The sequence below is a fragment of the Metopolophium dirhodum genome, chromosome 3 (genome assembly GCF_019925205.1).
Source record: "Metopolophium dirhodum isolate CAU chromosome 3, ASM1992520v1, whole genome shotgun sequence".
Classification (NCBI taxonomy): Eukaryota; Metazoa; Arthropoda; class Insecta; order Hemiptera; family Aphididae; genus Metopolophium; species Metopolophium dirhodum.
The window spans coordinates 21268403-21291874 of record NC_083562.1 but is presented as its reverse complement, the minus strand read 5'-3'; the positions used below and the strand labels follow the sequence as shown (position 1 = coordinate 21291874).

Sequence of the window (23472 nt, the reverse complement as noted above, 5' to 3'; positions counted from 1 at the left end):
TAAAAGGTCAAGTTATTCTAATATTAATAATACTATAGAGTATTGAGTAATATGGATTATTCTGAATGTAAAATTTGGTATATTATAATACGTTCATAAGCACGGGATAGTTTAGGTTAGGCGGCGTCCTCTTAATACATAGGTATTTATAACTAATATGGAAAGACAGTTTGAACCTTTAATTTTCAAAACACCCTCCCCCTCCTCAGCATCATCATCATAATATGAATGGGTCTAGGGACGTTCCTGGGTATGACAGCTCGCTATTGCAGAGTCGTATATAACTATGTACATGGTATAATATTATATTATCGACAAGTGGCATGCAATGCAGTGCAGCGCGTCGTTCAACCTGATCGCATACGTAATCTAAATCTTCTGCGGGAACATGTTAAATGTGTACGTGTAAGACACGTAATATTAATAATAATAGAGTGTACTACACACAAGAATACGATAAAAAAAAATTGAAAAATAAAAAATACGACAACAACATTATTGACGACGGAGTCGCGAGAATTCGGACCACGAAAAGCGCACGGTCGTCGAAACTGCGAAACCGCATTGCATATTATTAGTGTGGTCAGATTGTCAGGAGTAGAAGTGCGGATGCTCGCGCGCGCGCCCGGAGCCGATCTCGACGGACTGATTTCGATTTTTTCAATTTTTTTCACACATCCTTTCCCGATCCCATAACCAATTTTCCACAACACGCCACAACGATTATATTTATTTTATACACACACAAAAGCCCACAAGGATCGCCGATGGCCGCGTACGAAAACTGGTTCCTGGCCTTGTCATTACGATACATATAATATGATATATATACCTATAATATATAAATTACAATATTATACATACCGTATAAGTGTACATGCCGCGGACGATCACGACGGACGACCACCGACTTTAAGTATATTTATAAGTGTGCTCGTCACCGCAGACTCGAAACCGTTTCTACGATTTGTTTTTCCTTATTTGTAATTTCCTTCGATTTCCGTGGTCGCCGGTTCGATCGATCATTGCGGCAAAACCGGCGACCTTGCATAACGTGTGCGCTATCTATTATTATTATTATTATTATTATTATTATTATACAATAATGTTACGCGTATTTCACTGCTGCAGCAGCGACATCATTATAATAATATACTCTTCGCGTATCGTACCTACGATATATCATCGGAACTCGATCGGTTCAGTGAACTTTCGGCCGAGTTGTGTCACCACTCACCACCGCAATTATAGTAGTATAATAATATCGCGTCTTCGCCTGCACCGCGAACGCCACCACGCGGTGATTGTTTTATGACGACCTCCGTTAAAATCGTTATGGGATCGAATTCCATGGTGTATTTCAATATAGAATTTAATACCTGTGCACCACATACAAGTACGGCAAAAACGCGTAAATGCGTAATTATATTATTATACTTATTATACTACCACGATATATTATATTGAACCTCCAACGGACGCCGTATACCCGGGTTGGGGTACCGTTATGTTATTATAATATACCGATACTGCTGTCTCGTCGTAAACGTCTAGCGCAAAGTAAAGGCGTACATTATATACTTCGTGTATATTGGATACCTACTCTCCTGCGACGCCCACTCGCGTGTGGTCCGCAACAGACGTCAGCTACAATAATATGTCTATATACGTAGTATAACGGTGTCGCTGACCGTGGTATTCTACCAATTGTGTGTATTTTCGGTACGTTTTGAGGAGTAAAATTTCAAACTCGTCCCCCCGACGCATCCCATAAATCATACACAATTATTAAAGTACAGTTGCAAACTTCCGGGTGCGTCTTCTTCTTCAGCTAATAATATCACCGCAACAGTAACTCCGACACTCCGTATGTATATTGTATACCTATAAAATTTTATTTTATTCGATACCGACCAAATGTTATTGGTCCGAATCACATGCGCCAATGATTTAGGAGTCAAAAGTAAAAAATGTCTGGTACTTTTCTAAATAATTTGGAAAAAGAAAAGGAAAATTAGGAAAGAGCAGACATTTTTGCGCAAAACCAGTTTTTTGATAAAATTGATTTTTTTTTTGTTGAAATTCATAAATTAATCATTCTGTATAGATACTTTACATTATTGTACCAAATATATAAACAATTATTTTCTGTACATGGTATAATTTTCAAAATATTTTAAACTCATTTTGAGTCATTTGAAATATTTGATTTTTTTTTTTAGTTTTTTCTATAAATATCGATGAAATATTTTGCCCAGTTAAAAAGCTTGAAAATTTAATACGAGGTTTCTCATAAGTTATCATTATACCAAATTAAAAATATTAAAGATATTAAATTAAAGATATATAGGCACAACTTATTTTTAGACATTTTAAGTTCAAATTTTGACGAAATTAAATTTAATTAATTAAACGTCGAAATATGATTTTAGTTATTTTGTTATAATTCAAAAATATTATTCATGGGGACTTATACGCTTTTACGTATGTTATTATATTATTTTACATTATACACAATTATATTTTAAGAATATTTGGATTAATTGTATGCTATTGTTTATTTATTTATTTTGTGGCATAATTTATTGTTGAGCTGTAATAGTTATTACTAGAAGCTAATAATAATAATAAAAAAAATTGTTTATTTATACAATTATACCACGGACGTATTCAGTATTTAGTATTCTTACCGTTCTAGGTATTGACTATAAAGTTAATAACACTATTTTATGGTATATAAATAATAATTAATATAATAATAATATAGTAATACCACAAATAAATATTAATAATTTAATAAAAGTAAAAATTACTATAATAATTAAATTAATTAATATAATTAATATAGTAGCAATATAAATAATATACGAGTGTCGTAAACTTGGTAATATAAGATGACCGTCTTTGCTCACTGCTCAGAATCGTTTTTTTTATGCAATGATTTCAAATTTAACACACACATTACAGTGACTTAATCAATGTCGAGATACCGTCGACATCTATAAATATACTGATCCATAGGGGTTACTTACTTCATTCTTTTTTAATTTTGAAAATTTTAGGAAATAGTAATAGGTACCTACACGGTAATATAGACGATGGGCCGATTATATCCTCTTGAGCTCTGCGCGTCGTTTTATAGCTACCCTATACGCGGGTGTGCTCTTCTATGAAATCCTCTCAACTTGATTTGTTAAAACTGCTCTCACTTCTCGTATATTACATGTAACTGTCCCTTAACGGATTTAGCCACTGCATAATATGCATAGGGGAGTTTTAGTGAATACGCGTTTATATACACAACACCATGCGCACTGGCAAGTGTATAAAAAAAATATTTTCCGGTCAGTGCGGTCGAGTCACGACCGGGGTATAATGATAATTTAAGGCGCAGCAGTTGACCGTTATACTGTTAGAAGTAGATAGTTTGCGATGTCGAGACAATTGTCTTACATTATTTTATGTGTAGTCAAATACTATAATATGAGACTGTGGTGTAATGAACTACATGAAAAAAAAACACTCCAACACAATTTATTTTATTATGAATTATGTGTAATGTGATATATAATATATATTTTGTACTTTATAATACATCTCAATTTAACTGACGACAGCCCGCTTATTTTAGCCATATCATAGAAAATGTACGGATATTAGCCAACTTAATTCTTAATACTTTCTTACTGGTAATTTTAATATTGGATTATTTCGTATTTTTGTAAACAATTACTTTAATGTCTAATGTACCTAATATTATTTGATAGCCGTAGATGGCTGTAGTTCAACAATTTAAAGTGTTTTGCGGAAACCAAAACCTATGGCTCTAATGGCTCTGACGTCAAACGTACATCGACAATTTGTACTGGAGATGATTATATGATTATTATCCACTTAACGGTCTTAATTCGGAGACTATATACTTAACATAATAAATTGTATTGTCAAGAAGGGTGCTGACCGCTGAGAACAATGCCTGGTTTTTGACAAAAGTTCTTATAGTCTTTATGATATTATATGTATTAATGTACCTATACAGTTTAGGTATACATAGGATCATTTAGCATCATTTAGCATCTATATGGAATATAGATTAATATATCCTGTAAGGCTGTACTTGTACACAACAATTACCTACGCTGCAAAGCGTGAAATATTACTGCTACCTACTATTACACGGTATATTATATCGAGGTATTATTGTGAATACAGCAAAAAGTTCATCCTGCTAATTTCACAGTTTAATATTTAATTGATATGAGTAGCTTATACACACACAATACGCGTGCTCACCTCATCCGTTTTATCTTTATCATCATATTTTTGATCTATAGTCTATACTCTATAGCAGTGGTCTTCAACCGGTGGGTCGCGACCCATTTTTGGGTCGCTTAAGCTTTAAAATTGGGTCGCAATAAGTCTTCTTTTTAAAATAAAAATAAAATTTTTAAAATTATAAAAGGTAAAAAAATAATTTTTTAATAATTTAATTTAGAAATTTAATAAACGAAAATACAGTTTAAAAATAGATTTATTTGAAGATTCAAAATGGATTATTACTTTGGCATACTTAGCTGATATTTTCAACTTACTCAATGAATTAAATCTGTCTATGCAGGGCAATTTTTTTAACATATTTGATCATACAAAAAAAAATTGAATCATTTAAGAAAAAACTTCGTATTATAAAAGCTCGAGTATCTTCTGGAAATATTGATAATTTCACCAACGTTAGTGAGTTTTTAGAAGAAGATTCTTCAATCAAGTTCGAAGACATTTTTGAATTAGTAAACGAACATTTGACAAACTTAGAACAATTATTTAACCAATATTTTCCTGAGGATATTCGTGTAAATTATGAGTGGATTGAACAACCATTCGCAGTAGATATAATGACAGTAAATATGTCTACTGATATTGAAAATCAATTAATTGAGCTATCGTGTGATAACAAATTGAAACAAATGTTTTGTGAAACTTCATTAGAAATATTTTGGGCACACTTATGCACGGGAAAGTACGCATAATTAGCAACTAAAGCCATCTCAATTTTATTAATATTTCCATCTACATATTTATGTGAAAAGGCGTTTTCTACTATGGCAAATTTGAAAACATCAAAGAGAAACAGACTTGAAACTGAAGATGATTTACGGATCGCGCTTAGTCAAATTGAGCCAAGGTGGAATTTATTATGTGAAAACACTCAAGGACAAAGTTCACATTACATTTTTTGTATCGTATTTTCATTTTATTTTATATTTTCATATGAATTCTATACATTTTCAATTAATTATAATATTCTACCTATTAAAATGTAATTTTTATTTATTCAGTTTTAATAGTACTATTGCAAAGCATTAGGCAAATTTTCGATTTTTTTATAAAGCTTACGTGGGTCGCGAAAAATGTAGGCCTAAAAATGTGGGTCGCGAGTCCAAAAAGGTTGAAGACCACTGCTCTATAGAACTATTCCTTGAAGATGTTATAACCTAATAATGTGTTGTATACCTAAAGATACCACACGCACGTTCCGTAACCCGGCAACCGTTTATATGGTTATATATTATGAATTATGATATTATGTTCTTCGCCAGCTAAACTAATAACTATGTTAATCGTCATCCATCGTTAAAGCAACTACGAAAAGTAATATAATAACAAAATCACAGTGCCGTATACATATTTTCAATCAGATTTTGGGTCAAAAACGTGCCGTATATAATTGAGTAGATAAGTCTATTCCTACTTTATATACCTGCCTACATGTAAAAAAAATTATTATTTTAGCGAGCAAACAACATTTTTAACATACTTGTGTATATACATGTATGGTAATACCTACATAAAATAATATAATCGTAAAATGAATCGTTTTACGGATAGAAATAAAAATGATTTAAAAAATAATTAAATAAAACCACAAACGACGTTGCTCGTCCGCACAGTTTCGATCGGGAATCTGGCTGGAAATACTGTTAGTTTGGATAGATTATTACTACTTTTTGTCAATACTATTTGTATTCGATACCGTGAGTTTTAGAATATTTTTTTAATGTTATCGCAGGCGATTATGTTTACGAACTAACTAGGCAGTTCGCTTTCTTAATTGGATTTTTGATTTTATACCAATTTTTAAGTAGGTGCGCTGATGTAAAATCTTTTTGTTTAGGAAGCTGTTTATAATCATCTCTATGAAATTACATCATAGTTTATGATCACAACGAGATAAATAAAAAACGGAATATAATTTATTTGATGTTCTCGTTAGCGTTACTCTCTGAAACAGCCTGAAACACAATTATTATGACTTATGAGTAATATAGCCTACCAATTCAATCATATTATGAACATCTGTTGGTTATCAATTTAATATTATAAATGTATGTATGCCATAAATTTATATTTTATGGGAAACATGGGTTCACAATAATAGTATAATATAGTCTCGATACCATCTAATATTTATTTTTTTCAAAATCATATATAATTATTATTTATTGACATATATTTGTGCTTGTGCTTATAAGTTATAATACGTACCTATTTCATTTATTCTTCCATTTTCAAAATTAACGAACTGTATGAGTTTTCAATTGCGTTTTCATACGTTATTTTTAAGCACAAGTCTAAAATACAAAATGCTTAATATATAGGTACTATACAGAAAGATATCATTTCATTAGTGTAGGTAGTACATTTTATTAAAAATGAAATGTCTAATGACCATCTCCATTAAAAAGTAACGTATAGAGGTATAATTATAATGGTATACTATATGTAATATGTATAATAGTGGTAGGTAGGTAGGTATAATGGTAGAGATCAAAGACAATGATGATTCTACCAGACAAAAGGATCTAATATCACATAAAAAAATACATACCTAATATATATAATATAATGTGAACACTGAAGAGTCTAGAACGACAGTTTAACTTGTTCTTTGAATTACAGTAGTCATTAGAGACCATTATCATTATTATTATTAATAGAAGCAGTAGTTTTTTAGCAGACACACAATGGTTAGCAATGTCGGTGTTTCATAAATTTTATAATATTGCATCTTTCATTTTTTTTTCATCTTTAGGTTCCTGGAACAATATTATTATTTTACGCGATACTTATATTATTATGTGCATTACCATTATGAAATTTCTCATCGTGAAGAACAATAATTACTAAAAAAAAAAATAGATTATATTACTGAACCAGTTTAATATAGTATGTGATAAAACACAAAAAAAATCCAAATCTGCAACCTGGTATACCTTATATGTTGTAAATTGTATGACATATAATTAAAAATGTTCACATGATTTATCTTTCTAAAATTATTATGTACCTACAATAATAATCTATAAACAAGAAAAATAATAGGTATAAAATATTTTTAGATTATTCGATGTGTGTTTGTAAGCATCCACTCATCACTCGTCGATAAGACAAAAAAATAAAAAAAAACTATGTCTAATAGTATCCTATATTAAAATATGGGGAAATATCAGTAGTCACCGTTAGCTACTGTTGTAAGTTACACAGTTTTACAGTAACGAGAAATTCATGTATTTTTTAGGCAAACTAATTTTGGTAAAATTGCTCACACAGTTACCCCTAAAATATTTTCCAACAAACTAAAACTCATATACATATTGGTTTGTTATAGAATCTTTACACTATAATTTATATATATATATATTATATACTTTCACAAAAATGTATCACATCGTCATTTTCACCATTAATACTAAATAATAAAACTTAGTAGTTAGTAATCTATATTCTATAACATTATTAAATTTAAAAATTAAAAATTTTTTAATTGCATAAGAAAATAAGCTAATAATGACTATGGGTACGTATGGCACTCGACTACTTTATAATATAATAAATATACCAACTCTGTATTATCATTAAAAATAAAACAAAAATCAAACAATAGATAACATAATTTAACGTGTTATTTTATGTACATACTTATTTACTTGCATAATGCTTGAAAAACGAAAATGTGAATTCAATGAAAGTTGTTATAACGCGTATACCTACTTATATAATTTAAGGTCGACAACCAACTGCCATCTATCAACTTCGAGAAACGAAACAGTTCAGAAGAAGTCTAAACATAGAACTTTACACAAAACATTAGACGTATTTCATATATATAGGTGAATATTGTATAGATGCGATACTTGTGAGTGTGACACAAAAAACAGTGTATGCTTATCAGACTATGCTAAACAATGAGAACTTTGATAATTTTAATGTAAAAAAGAATAATTGATATATTGGTATACTTAATCTGTTTTGATTACGATGTGAAGAGAGAGAGAGAGAGTTGACCTAAATGCTTCCGAAGCAAATTAATTGTTAAAAAAAAACAAACATTCATATATCTATATAGATTGTATACTCATATTGTATGTATCTATGTATATTATTATGTATATTCACCGATTAATTGTATAATATAGTACAGTACATACAAATATAATATATGCTACATTTATACATCGTATACGGTATACCACTGTCCACCGTACCTATAGTGCACACGTAAAATAATTATTAATGAATAACATAATATCATTGATTATAAAGGTATATACCACTACAAACATAAAACAATAGATAAGTAGTTATAGAATATGTTTAGATTTATATTTAGGTCGAACGCAGTCGTTTCACTCGAGTCCGACTTCAGTATACTTGACTATTGCCAATTAATTAATAAAATCGATTTTGATTTCACAAGTAGGTACCTACCCATATAACGGTGAAAAAACATCGTAATCCGGAAATAGGAGGCACACAACTAAAGTTTCCGAAACGAGTCCTCGCCCAGAACAATTATTATTATTTATTATATGTAATTGCAACGAAACGATATCTTACCATCTCACCCTTTAGTTGCATATATATTTTACATATATTATTATAATATTATATATGTATATTGTATAGCATTAATGCAATATGCACATTGCACATTGTATATAAAGTGCCGTTTCGAAGTAATCTCTTTAGTCTATTTATACACGTGTATACAGCTGATACTTGGCACGTACTTGGTAACATTAGTTAATGTGTGCGACTAGACGTATATTATACCGTTATAGTGAAACACCGGTAGGTACCCATATAACACGCATCCTAAAACAATATAATATCAAATATTATTACCTATCTTATTAAATATGCCTGCGTGTAGGATACGATAAATTATTAATTTAAAATAGCAAAAACTTAATACATATCTTTGACCATTATAGGCTATCCTCGATAGGTAGTTAAATAGTTAAAATTCAACCGTAATATATTTTAAACTGTTGACGGTGGTTTTAGCGGTTAAAAAAATAATAGCTACAATACCGATAAGTCATTAAATTTTACATAGGATTGTACTACGCAATTAAAATTTTTTTAGAAGATTTAGATTTTAATAGCAAAAATATTATTTTTTCAATTCTATGTTTATAAATGAACATTATTATAATCTCGATAATACACACCTATCTGGCTATCTATTAGTTATAAATTATATTCAAATTAATTTAATTAATAAGTAATAATTAGTAATGTATAAGAGTACACCTATAAAAGAAAAAAAGTATTCCGAATTTTGTTCTAAGAATACTACCCAAGTCTGATACCTAATATAAATTATAATATCTAATGATTAAGACATTGTATTTTTCTGCAGACAGTTTGTCCACAAACGTAATAACTGTATACAAATTAGAAGAATAACACAATTTTAATGAACGAGTAAATAAATACAGACATACAGTGATATTCCAATAAGCAATAATGGAAGCAACATTGAACTATCCATTTAATTCTCATTAAATTAGATTTTAATAAACCTTACCGTAAACATTATTTGAACCAACTTTTAAGATTTGATAATGCATTACACCGCAAGGTTAAAATTCAACATTGCATCGTAATATATAATTTTAAGGAATATTACATTCCTATGGACATATTAGACGGAAATACGTGTTTTTCAAACATTTGTATTTTATCATAATACTATAATGTATTATAATATTTACGCGAAACGTTAAAAAACCAGTTTTACTCTTGCAGTTATATAGTTAGCATACGCTAGAGCTTTTCGAACTAGGTATAATCTATACCGGGACACGCACGATTAAATCGAATTTTATTTTTACGGAACGGATTTCCGGGATCGAAATACACGCAGTAGGTACCTATATATTATATTGTGACTCCACACGATATATGGATATTGGATGTACATAGGTAGTATATTATATCATATCATAAGTACGTAATTATAATACAAATTATTATTATTATTATTATTAACGGCGTACCTACGTGGAAACGATGAGTGTAAAAAAAAAATAACTGGTAAGCGATAAGACTAATTTAAATAAATTCGCGGTGTGCGTGTTTGAAGTGTGTGAGACGCGTGTTTATGTATTTTTTACGTTCTGGTCAGTAGGTCATTCACGACATCTGGAGCCGTCATGCGACGGTCACATTTCTATTTCTATTGTGATCGCGGTTATAACAAAGAACGAGGCTAGTGACCCTCCAGCAGACCCGGCTGGCCAGACGGCAATAGAAAGTAACGTGCGCGCGCGTATTCCGCCGCCGTCACCACCGTCGCTGCAGTATAAGTAATAATAATATGTATAAAATATAATGATGACGCGGACGAACCTGCACTTCACAACGGTAGTTCCGGTCTGCAAGTGATTTTTCCACGAGTATGTTGCGCGAGTGGCATTTGGCTATTCGAGGGATTGGGTCTCCGAGAGGGGTGGTTTCTGCCCCCCCCCCCCACCCCTTCGTATATCATTCCAGTATCCATCATTTGGAAAAAAGGTAGTAAATAGTTCGGAGCCATCATGTCACCAAAAGAAAATTTTAAGTAAATCTTGTCAACCCTAAAACGGGGCGCTGCAAAAACATAAAGTCAGATCTACATAGAAATTTAACGGCGGCGTGTAATGACTAATTTACTACTGTAATAATATATATGTTGTACGGCACAACTTTTTGGTACCTAAGTGATTAATGCAACTATAACTTTCCCGCGGGATAAAAATTTGTATTTTGATAGCTTGCTGATATAAATTATTTTATTAGGTATCGATATAGATCATGTAGCTATGTAGCATATATGATGCTAATCTATAAAGGTATATAGGTAACAAAACATAATTATAATATATTATTTATTTTAGTGTATACCGATTGTAAATAATATTCTTTCTTAATAAAAAAAAAAAAAAAACAATAGATAAAACACATCATTCAGGTGTTGCAAATGCATATTGAACTTACTACCAGGAAAAACGTTTTGCAAACACGCGTCCTTTTTATCTTATTCTTATCCGGAACACTATATCAGTTATAATGAAAAATGTTGAAATAGAAGTGTCAACAGGCATCCGGACAAAATGTATCTCAATAGCATAGGCGTAAATATAGCGTTAAAGATTTTTTTTTTTTTTTGGGGGGGGGGGGGTGAAGCCCTACTCTAATACTATTGGATAAGCTTAAAAAAAATAGGAAATGTTGGGGGCTTAGCCTTTAAATCCCCCCCCCTTATTTGCGCCTATGCAGTATTAACTATAGGTATTTTTTATTATATTGCGGGTAAATGTAAGATATTAAATGGGTATAGAATATATATAGATAAGTAGTATATGGATATGTACTGTAAGCACTTGTAAGTGTATTTTGACCGATATATTATAGCTTTGTACGAGTATAATGTAAACGTAATACGCGTCGTATCGAGTGTTTCCAGATGGAAACTCGTTTCACACACCTTGTAGTTTGTACGTGTGTACATCAATATAACATATACATATTATAATCTGACTTAAGAGTCAATTATTGTGTGGAGCTTATGTACAATATATTCACGAAACTGCAGCGTCAGATCAAAACGAAGTCCTTTTAATATAGGTATAATCCGAATGCACGTTGTCGTGAACAAGAAATATAAATACCCTCGGCGAAACAGGGGATTAAAAACATTATTTGTTGACGATTTTACTTCAGGTAAAACAACGAGTGTCTTTCAGGTTTCAACAGTTTGGCTATATAGGTACCTCATAATACACCATCGACCTTAAAATAAAAAAACCATGTATTATGTGTGAATAATAAATATCCTTATTAATAGTAGTGTACCTACAAACGATTTCTCATTGTTGAAATTTATATTTTTTATGTTTTTTAGTTTGGGAAACCGTTTATTTTTAAATTTAATTTTTATATTTATTTCTTAAGTGCATCGAAAAAAAAGTACACAAGTAAGGAAATGCAGATTCAAGAGCATCAAATCAGAAAGATAGCGCAATGACATGTTAGGTCATAGTCCATAAATAAGTTTCGTTCAAACTGCATACACCACCGTAATATAATATTAAAGCGATAGAGTAGGTATATTGTTAATTATTGCAATATATGTATACCATATATAATATATATATTATGTGTTCTACAATATTCGAATAATTGTTGAAAAATGGCTAAAATGTAGTTAAATTTCGAGTTCTTTGACACTATGGTAACAAAAAAAAGTGCCACGAATAAAAATGCATTGATTTGAACGATGCTCATAAAGAAAACACGTTTATTCCCGCTTACTATAATATATTATCGTGTTTAGATAACGGAATCGCCAAATTTTCAAATATATTCAATTACCTAACTATCATTATTTTGGCTCTCATATATGAACTTAAAATTCTTTAAGTACATATATGAATATAATAAATGATATCAAAATTTCTTGATATAATTTATTTTAGAGTATGTGAAGTTAAAAATATTAACTATCTCTTGAAGATACTATATATATTATATGATTCTGAGTTTAAGGTTATAGTCTTTATATGACATATTATACAGAGTGTACCGCAAGGATTTACCCATTGCGATATCTCCTGAGATTATAAATTTATCATAAATCTATTTTTTTTTATTAGACTCACAGACAAGGACTACACGTATTTTATTTTTTAATTTATTTAAATTCTTTAGTAAAAAAGTTTAAAAATGGTTTTTTTATTTTCGAAACAATTGGAGATGGCTTTATAGAGTTTATTTTTGTGAACATTTTGATTTTTCAATATTTTATTTTCATTAATTTCATGGTTTTTAATAATTTTTTTTAGTTAATAAGTAAAATAGCAAAAAACCGGTTTTTGTCCGGGCGGCGGGTCTCCTTCTACAGCTAATGGGATATTCTCACGGGACACTCTGTATAAAGCTACAGGATAGTAAATCGAATATTGTTTTTTTATTGTTATTTAGAAGTTTAAAAACTTGAGATTATTTTATTGTTATTAAAAAAAAAGCTTAAAGTAAATTTATAGAATGCCATTTTACTGGGAGAGGGTAGACGGCGAAGTAGGTATTTAGACAGCAACATATATTATATGAGAGGAAATAACCTTGATCCGGTACTAAGTAAGACAAATGCTCACTTAGATCTATAATAGGTTCCTGTCAATATATTACACACGAATGACTAGAAACATATAACCACAGGACCAGTGACTGCACATAATATTATATATACGTACCTATAAGCACAGTACATTAACCAGCAGAATTATAATAATAATATAATACATATTCCTACGAACGGCACCGTGAAAAAACAACAGCCGAGATCAACGATCGTGATCGATCGGAAATCACGGTCGTTCATACATAACAATAATATTACATTCATATTTTATATTTTATAAGCACGACGGTGCGGTAAAGCGAGGGATTAATTGACGTGACTGAGCGTTTGTATGGTACCTACCAGCTATATACGAACGACAAATGCGTAATAAAAAAACGACACTGAAGTCTATAAATCACGGCACGCGAGAACCGTGACACAGACCGACGGACGAAAATTTAATCATTATTAAAATATTAACCTGAAACACGACAGCGTTTATTATTATACTTTCCTGTACACTCACACGCTCGCCCGCGACGGAGACGGACAGTTTGATTGAATCCAGAAATAAAATATACATCACCGATACGTACGCTGTGGCAAATTTATAGATGGTATATTGTTGTTAATTATGAATATATCATATTATAGGTATATATATATATCAGGTATAATATAGGGATTAGCTGGTGTAGTGGTGTTTTTATAAGACTTTTTGGTACCACCATATTGTTATAATCTTATTAATTAGCGTTAAACTAGAGTGACAATTGTCTTGTAAAGATTTTTAAGACAATATAACGAGTTTAAAAGAGAAAAAGGTGGGCAAGTGGGTGTCACTCTGCTGTACAGAAGTTTACAAGTGGGTCACTGTAATGGATGGTGTTAAATTTGAATTCGATGATATAATTCAAGAAAAACGATTCTAAGCGAAAACAGTCAGTCAGCCTATGATATTACTATGGTATATTTGATGAAATTAATGTAAATAAAGTAATATTTGATAAATTTTGTCAAAATTCAATCTTTAAATGCTTATAAAAAAAAATTGTGCCAATGTATTTTTAATATTTTTCAACTGCTTTTGTAACAATATATCAGGTGCCTTGCATTAAATTTTCACGCTTTTTTACCAAACAAATAAAATTGTATTGATATTTATAGAAAACAAAACAAAAAAAATTGAAAACTGACAATGACCGTAAACAGCACAAAAAGAGTCAAAATATTTGGAAAATGTTATGGTGCATTAAAAATGCTAATATAAACATTCAGTAAAAATTTCATGTATCTACGGTCATGTGTTTTAGAGTTACACCAAAAACCAAAATCGATTTAGTAAAAGATCGATTTTGCGTAAAAATCCCCGTTTTTCCTGAATTTTTCTTTTGTTTTTCACGGCGCTTTTCACGACTCTTCAAAGTACCAACTAGATTCGCTTTCCTATCAGAAAAGATACTGTTGAAGAAAATCTAGGAACTTTTACCGTCCTAAAAAGTAAAAGGTGATGACAGATACAAAAAAAAAATAAAAAAACACACATCATTGTAAAATCAATACATTCGTCGTTCCACTCAAAATCTAAAATGTATAGATAATAATACTCTAGGTGTATAATTTAATAGCGCGTTTTTATCAGTTGGGCCTATATACAGAATAGTATATAGCGTTGAACAATATATTAAGTAGGTGTATGATATATTATGAATTATTGAACTTAAATTAATATAAGGTTACATAGGTAGATACATAGAATACACGTGCGCATTTTATATAGAGCTCGAAAAACACTGGAAAATTCTATACTGTACCAATAGTGTCAATACAGATTTAAAGCGTACCTAGACAACTTTTTAATGTGTTTGACGGACTTTTTGGACTGCGCTTTGCTGCATGTATAACACACGCGTATTAGGAGTGTAAAAAAAATTACTTTAGGTACGATTTAATACAAACACAAATCGTTTAGCATTACATCATTGATGAATGACGTATTGACGCTTACCTATTCAATAGCAAGTCACCGAACGCGAACAGTACATATCGCGTATAATATATTATAGGTAGGTATATCATAAAGCATTCGTTGCTTCGGTAGTTCGGTCAAAGATCTTTTAAATCGTCTACGCTGCAGAGCGGAAGCATTTATTGATAATGACTATTAACTAATAAGTAGTTTAATAACGTTTCAAATAAAATATTATGACATGCAGAAAACTGGAGAAGTGTGTCACGTGCCGATAATTTTACGTCCACTTATATTAGATACAAGCATTGAAATCGGAATTAATTGTTCAGATTATAATATATTATTACACGGACTTCTAAATAGGTACCATACCTATTAAATGGTACCTACTACACTAGTTGAAAAACTCGTGTTACCTGTACAGTTAATCTCATTTCAACATTTTCTCGGTTGGGAAATTGACACGGATATGTATCTAAATAGTTTGTATATCTTTTGTATTTTAGTACATTATATAAATAGGTAGTTTGCAATTTTTATATCCATGTACAAATTTTCGAACTCAAAACATAACGGACGAACTTAATTATTTTGTATTCGTTTTATTCAGAATTCCTAGTGTACCTATAGTGTAGAAATCTGTGCATTATTTTTATTTATTATTATTATTATTATTATTATTGTATGTCATTAATAAAATCAATTATTGTTATTACGGCAGGCGCATCCGGAGCCAGGGATTCCGCGTGTCCCAGGATATGTCCGCAGGGAAGTTCCGAAGAACCGGTTTGCGGTTCGGATGGCATAATTTATCCGAACGAGTGCGAACTGAAAAAGAAGACTTGCGGAAAAGGTGAACAATTACGATATAATATTATTGTTACTTGTAACTGTAGGACGCTACACAGAAAATGTACGCTCAGCAGATCACGTTAACTCTGTTAGATTAAAAATTAGAGTGAATCGACTAATTATGAAACTTTATGGTAAGAACATTATCTACGTTTAAATGTGGGTTTTTTACGATAGTTCAATTTTTTAGCAAGGTATGCATAATGCTTATATAATATAGCTTAAACTAAAAATGCTCATAACTCACTTAAAAACTGAATAAATACCCACATACAAACGCAGATAATGTTCTTACCATCAAGTTTTACAATAGGTCCGATTCACTCTAATTTTTAAAATAACAGAGTTGAACGTGATCTGCTGAGCGTAAATTTGGTATGTTACGCGCTTGTAAGACGTACACAACAAATGACTGTGTAGTGTCCTTCGAATACCAAATATTGTAATAAATTATTTTTGTTTTTACGCTCGATGGTATTTTTATCGTTGTAATAAAGTTTCCGATTCATTGATAATAAAATTATACTCATACCGATCGCGCTCTTTTTTTCTCCTTTACCGTGTGTGCACTACAGGCATAGCTGTGGCAGAGAGCTCAACGCAGTGTCTACGGGCTTACGGATCGAATTGCGAACATCGTTGTGGCAAAGAACAGGACGCGGTATGTGGTACCGATGGCCGGACGTACCTAAACAGATGTATGATGCAAGTGGAAATATGTAGGTCAGTACGCCTTATATATAAATATAGCAACAGACAGCTGCCTGCGAATATATTATATATAACACATATCAGTGGTGTATACAAACTTATGTAGGGGATGAAAAAGAAATAAAATATTAACAATGATTTGTTTTAAAGCGAAAGAAAAAACAGTAGAGCTGTATAGGTTAGGTACCTACATCCTACTTACTAAACCGACTGACATCATATAAGTATTATATAATACTATTATACAATATATAAATATATAATACAGTGGCGTATCCAGAGTTGTATTTTTTTGGTGGAGGGGGGCTGGTAGAAAATTAATTGTTGACAATTTTTTTATAAAAATGATTTATTAATGCAATTTTTTTTCTTATTTAACAATTTTTGAGGAGGGTTACGACGCCTTAACCCCTCCTGCATACATCACTGATATAATATGTACATTGTACATAGGCATGCACAAACAGGATAGTTGGCTGGTTTTAAAAGCAAACAGAACATACCTAGGTAATCATTCATAATATGATATATATGAGAAAATACCTGTGTGAATATGTGTGACTATCTATACAATATATAAGACTCTGCCGGTGTAGGTAACCAGAACAATTAACTCCAACTCAATTTACATTCCTTCCTCAAATATCATCATTTTTCTAGTAAATACCTATATGGCTATATATTTCCATATACCTATATAGGCACTCGAGAAAATATTCCTAAAAAGTATTTAATCCCATTAAAATTGTTCTAAACCACAGCCACACTGGAAATATCTGAGCACGTTTACGACAATGATCGTTTTTAGTTCGATTGAGATAATTAGTATAAAACATAATACTTTATAATATCGAATGTTACAACCTCTATCTACGATTTATTTTATGATATAAATATTATAAATTATAATCGTGTGCATCTGTATCACATCCACGTCCGTTTTTCGCAGAGTCGGCACGTCGATGTCGCACTTGGGACCATGTAGCAATATATCAGCCCACAGGGAAAACTGTCCGGTTAACTGTGACCAAGCGCCTATGGATGGACCTATTTGTGGATCCGACGGAAACGTTTACAAGAACACTTGTCAGATGAAACTGTTCACTTGCGGGTAAGGATCAGAATACGTTGTATAATATAATAATTAATGGCATATCGATCGGGTTGTATATGTACGATCTATATTTATTATTTATAAAATATTTATTTTATAACTATGTACACAATATCAATCATGCTTTTTATTAATGCATTTATTGAAATTAAGATTTTTGGAATTTTTGAGTATAAGATATAGGCACTTAATTACTAAAGCCACATTTTCTAACATTTAGATTTCTATGCCATTTAAGAAGTGTTCTGAAGTGTCGATACAAACTTTTTTTCAAATGATAACTATTCTAGAAACTGTAAAATTTTAAGCACTGAGTTTTTTTTAAACATTGATGCACGATGCATCCAAATTTAAAATCAAACGATTAGTATCTGAACAAATTTATCTTAAAAGTTAAAGTACAACGGATCAGAAATAGTAGATATTTTAACAATTAGGTATACATTATTCATAGTTGCATCCATTAATTCAGTAGTACTTTCTATCAGTAATATTTTATGAGTTAATAATATTTTAAGGAATCCTATATTCTAAAAAATGAGGTAGGAACCATAGTTTTCCTTGAACTAGTTAACACATCTATTTTAACCTGAATAATAGGTAACGTTTATTTTTACACGAGAATATAATAATTATTTTTGTGGCAGACAAGGGGTGGTGAGGACATCCAAGAAACACTGTCAGACGACCAGACACTGCCGGGAATCGTGTTGGCGGGTGTCAAAACCCACTTGTGGGTCGGATGGCAACATCTACAGCAACGCGTGCCGGATGAAGTCCAAAAACTGCGGCAAGCACGTGTTTGAGGTTCCCATGGCGTTCTGCCTAAGCCAAGAACGCAACCGGGTCGGTTCATCGAACGCGTGTCCAGTGAATTGCGACAAAGAGAAGGACCGGCTGACGTGCGGCTCCGATGGCAACGTGTACCGTAGCGAGTGCGAGATGAAAATGCTCAACTGCGGGTGAGAGCGGAATAAAACGAATAATAACCAGACCTAACCTGAGAAACCCCTATTTCTCTATAATACTGAATCCAACTCACATCATATGTGAAGAGTTAGGTTGGGTTGGGTTAGGTTAGGTTAGATTTTCGAGGTTTTTTTGGGAATACTTAGACGTGCTATTGTTGTTTAACAGACAACAGACCAAGAAGAAAGTGACTAAGGTAGATTTGGAAAAGTGTAGAGCCAGGATCAACAAGTGCAACAAGGGTCAGTGCCCAGATGACGCGGACCCAATTTGTGGAAACGACGCTCAGAATTATAAAAATCAATGCCAATTGGACCAGGCTACTTGTTTGTAAGTACTAAGTACCAATATTAGAATACACTATAAATTATAATACTATACATTTTACTTATATATCATTAAACGCAGATTAAGTGTATAGGTGTAGTGACTGTAATCAAAACGAATTAAGGCGCTAAAAATGAAAGTTATACCTAGGTAATCACCAACAAAATCGGCACCAATGTAGGTATTTATTAGGTATACCGTACACACATGCCACGGTTATAATTTATGTAGTTTTCAATTTTTACACTGTAAGAACTAAGAATGTTTAAAGTGTAAAAAATTCTTGCGGTAAAGTTTAATAAACATAATAATAATATTATAATGAAATATATTAGATAATAAGCAATAATCGATGATCGACACGATGTGTGCGCGGTCCGACAATCAGCGAAGTTGCACTTTACTAAATAATAAATTAACATACAATGCGCGCAAACCATGCACTCGTGGGTTGCATTGGCTGGTTAAGATTCAGACGTTACAACTTTCAAAAAACACTAGGAGTTATTTAAATAGTAAAATAATATTAGGCAGGTATACGATATAGGTACCTATTATATAATAATAATACCAATATTTATATAAACAATGGGTGAGTTATATATTATATTATTATACATTACACGGTAATCGATTAGGTACCGAATTGTTTTAAGTAAGTCATTAATTAAATTGCTAAATATAGATTGTCAGAGCATTTTGTATTTATTTCATAATTTATAATTTATCATATTCTGTAATACCTACGTACGCTTAAGAAAAAAATATGAGGACACTCTCTATAAACGTTATTATTGTCACTAAAATTCATCGCACTGTGTCGTTTCAGGAGAGGAATACAGATGGCACACTTGGGCAAGTGTTCATCGCTGCTATCCACTGAAAAGTGCCCACAGAGCTGTGAAAACGAACGAGAAGAACCGGTGTGCGCGTCCGACGGTAACGTTTACAGGTTAGTAGACGTTTACACGTTAGATCAGTTTACTGATATAGCCATATAGGCAGTTGGGTACCTAATGCATATACGGTAAACGGAAAAAATAAATCCCCGGAATAAAAACCCCTGGATAAAAAATCCCCAATGAAAATACTTAAATAATATAACTGCAGTACTTACTTATTAAAATACTCTTAACTCGCTTTAAAATTAAAATATAATGAAAAGCCTATGATAATAATCTTACCTTTTCATTTTTAAGAGGTCAATTCACTCTAATTTTAAAACTAACGTGATCGTACATAATACGATATTCGCTGAACATGAATATTTTATAGATAGCCATACAAACAGACGGTGGGGAGATAATTAAATTAATGCAACTGATAGTTAAATCGTGACGACTTAAATTACTGACGACTTATTGACAATACAGCCTACTGAAAATGGCCAGATTGTGAAATTTACAGACTGAATACAATTTTATTGACATTTATAGAAAAAAAACTAAAAAAAATTGGAAACTAAAAATATCCGTAATAACAGCTCAAAACAAGTCAAAATATTTTGAAAATGTTATGGTGTATAGACAATTCTATTATAGATAGTCAGTGAAAATTACATGTATCTGATGTATGTACAGTCATTTGTTTTAAAGTTACACCAAAAACCAAAATAGAATTTGTCAAAAACCGATTTTGCGTAAAAATTCCCGTGTTTCTTTAATTTTTTTTGTACGTCCTTGCGCGTTTGAAAACTATTGGGATTTTAAATTTTGACCTTCCCAAAACACCAACTAGATTCATTTTTCCATCCATATATTAGAACCCTTGTATTAAATTGTCAAGCTTTTTACCCAATGAATGAAATTTAATTGACATTTATTCAGGAGGGTCATAGTCTATACATAAATAAATTACAGAACTATTATTTATTTTTTTATTTTTTGTTGTGGGAGGGGGTTGAACCCCTAAGCCCCCCTGTGTACGTGCATGTTGGTAATGATATTATGACAATTTACTATTGACAGATCGGAGTGCGATTTGAAGATGAACACATGCGGGCAAAAAGTCGTGGCCGTTCCGCCGCACCACTGTCCCACGACGGCCCTGTGCCACCAACAATGTGACAAGACTAAAGAGTTTGTGTGCGGATCTGACAACAAGCTGTACAGGAACGAATGCGAAATGAAACGCGAAAACTGTGGGTGAGTGATGAGTGTACGCTTTGGGCTAGGGCCGGGGGTACGCGCGCCGTTACGATACGGGCATACAGCAAAGAGTTGGCCGGACTTAAGGGGTATGAATACCGACCGTATCCGTAAGGAGTTAAATATAGGCAATTTTCTATTTATGTGTACACGGGTCGTGTAAACGTAATAAGTGATCATTAGTGATTTATAAATTAAATAGAGGAGCGCACTCGCACTTTACACATTAATTACAAATGTGAATTTTAGTGAAACACTGAAACTTAGTTTCGTAGGTATTTCCAATTATATAGCTTACTGGGTGACATTACAATATGAACACCTATTATACAAATTGAAGAGAAGAAGTTTATCTAGGCTTGTATAGGAGTCGATTTTTGATATTTAATTTTCAATGACCAATATTTAGCTCCAAGACTTGTGATATTTTACTTTTTGAGTTTGGTAATTAAAACATCGATGATTGACAGGTATAGATTAACTTCTCTTCTACAATTTTGATAATAGGTGTATTTATTTACTCTCAAATCACCCAATTAACCATATTATTGGAAATACAAAAATACATTTTCATAGCATTTTTCAATACTATTCATACCCCTTTATATCCAAATATTTGTGGATTAGGAAAACTAATTAACTGAAAAGTGAAAATGCACACTAAAAAAAGTTGTTTTGGGATTTATAGCTGGGCAACTTGGAGTTGGTTGGACTTCATCACAACGCGTTAAAAATATAAATCCCAACGACACAAGTCCAAGTCCAGAGTCCTGATTGTATTTATCTTTCCTCAGGAAACACGTGTACGTGGTGCCCATGAAGAGGTGTCTGACCGGATTCCAGTTCAAAGGATGCCAGCGGGTGTGTCCGACTCTGTACGACCCGATTTGCGGCACCGACCTGAAGACTTACAGCAACGACTGTTTCTTGGAAATGGAGAACTGTCGGTCCCGGTCGCTGGTTAGCAAACAGTATCACGGCGTTTGCGGGCAGCCCACCGAAGAGCCTAAAAACTATTTGTACTGATCCTACATAATAATATTATTTATTATAATATTATACTATAATGCATGATGAAGTATACATATATTATTATTATTATTATTATTCGCAAAGATTTTGATATTATGTTGCGTTTTTTTTTGATAACGCATTAGGTACATACTATATTTATATTTTAATTTAATATGATTTTTTAAACACTAGAAGGGTTTATTTACATCCGTGATTTGTCAATATATTAAATTAAATTGTATAATTATAATACTTTAAATGTTAACCGCATTGGCGGAAATCGGAGGAGGCTTTCCTTAAGTCCGTCAAGCCTACTCATTTTTTAGTTCTGTGGGATCGAAGCCTCCCGCTCATATTGATGTTAAAAATGTTAGCTCCCCTGAAATTTTAATGGATTTCCACCTATGGTTAATCACCTCAAATGTGTTAGAATTTATGTCAATGCCACAAGTATAATTCTATAAAGTGTACATCATTGTAACACATTTTTCTCTACTTATGAAATTCTTAAAACACCAAACGCTTTTTTTCTTATATAAATTTTATGTACTACATTATTATAATATTATATAATTGAGTGACGTGGCATGAAAATCAATCAAATTCAAACATATTACCTAATACTTAGGTTCTAGGGTATTGAATTTTAATTTTAAGATTATTTATTAATTAATAATATGTTGTGCTCTCAAACAAATTATATACTTAAGTATTGGCCCATCAAGTTGATAACATTACGTGTCTTACCCGACCCGAAATATTAAATAAAGCAAGTGCCAATACAATGTCATATTATATACAAATTAAGAAATTTATAAAATGACATTTTAACTAAATAAACTGGTCAATTGATTTTGGGTACTTTTATTTGTCATAATTTAATAATTTCATACTTACTATTAATTTACAACAAATA

At 31.6% G+C, this 23472-nt stretch overlaps 1 protein-coding gene across 1 annotated transcript in view; it reads left to right on the top strand.

Moving 5' to 3' along the window:
• LOC132941542 (serine protease inhibitor dipetalogastin) overlaps positions 1-23408 on the top strand; it is a 28756-nt gene extending 5348 nt beyond the window's left edge. Inside the window, exons 2-9 of the mRNA XM_061009642.1 lie at positions 16144-16275; positions 16850-16997; positions 17935-18096; positions 18747-19061; positions 19237-19398; positions 20225-20347; positions 21363-21539; positions 22337-23408. Of these exons, the coding sequence (XP_060865625.1) occupies positions 16144-16275; positions 16850-16997; positions 17935-18096; positions 18747-19061; positions 19237-19398; positions 20225-20347; positions 21363-21539; positions 22337-22568 (1451 nt within the window). The 3' untranslated portion in view covers positions 22569-23408. The remainder of the gene's footprint in view (positions 1-16143; positions 16276-16849; positions 16998-17934; positions 18097-18746; positions 19062-19236; positions 19399-20224; positions 20348-21362; positions 21540-22336) is intronic.
• The last annotated feature ends 64 nt before the right edge of the window (positions 23409-23472 follow it).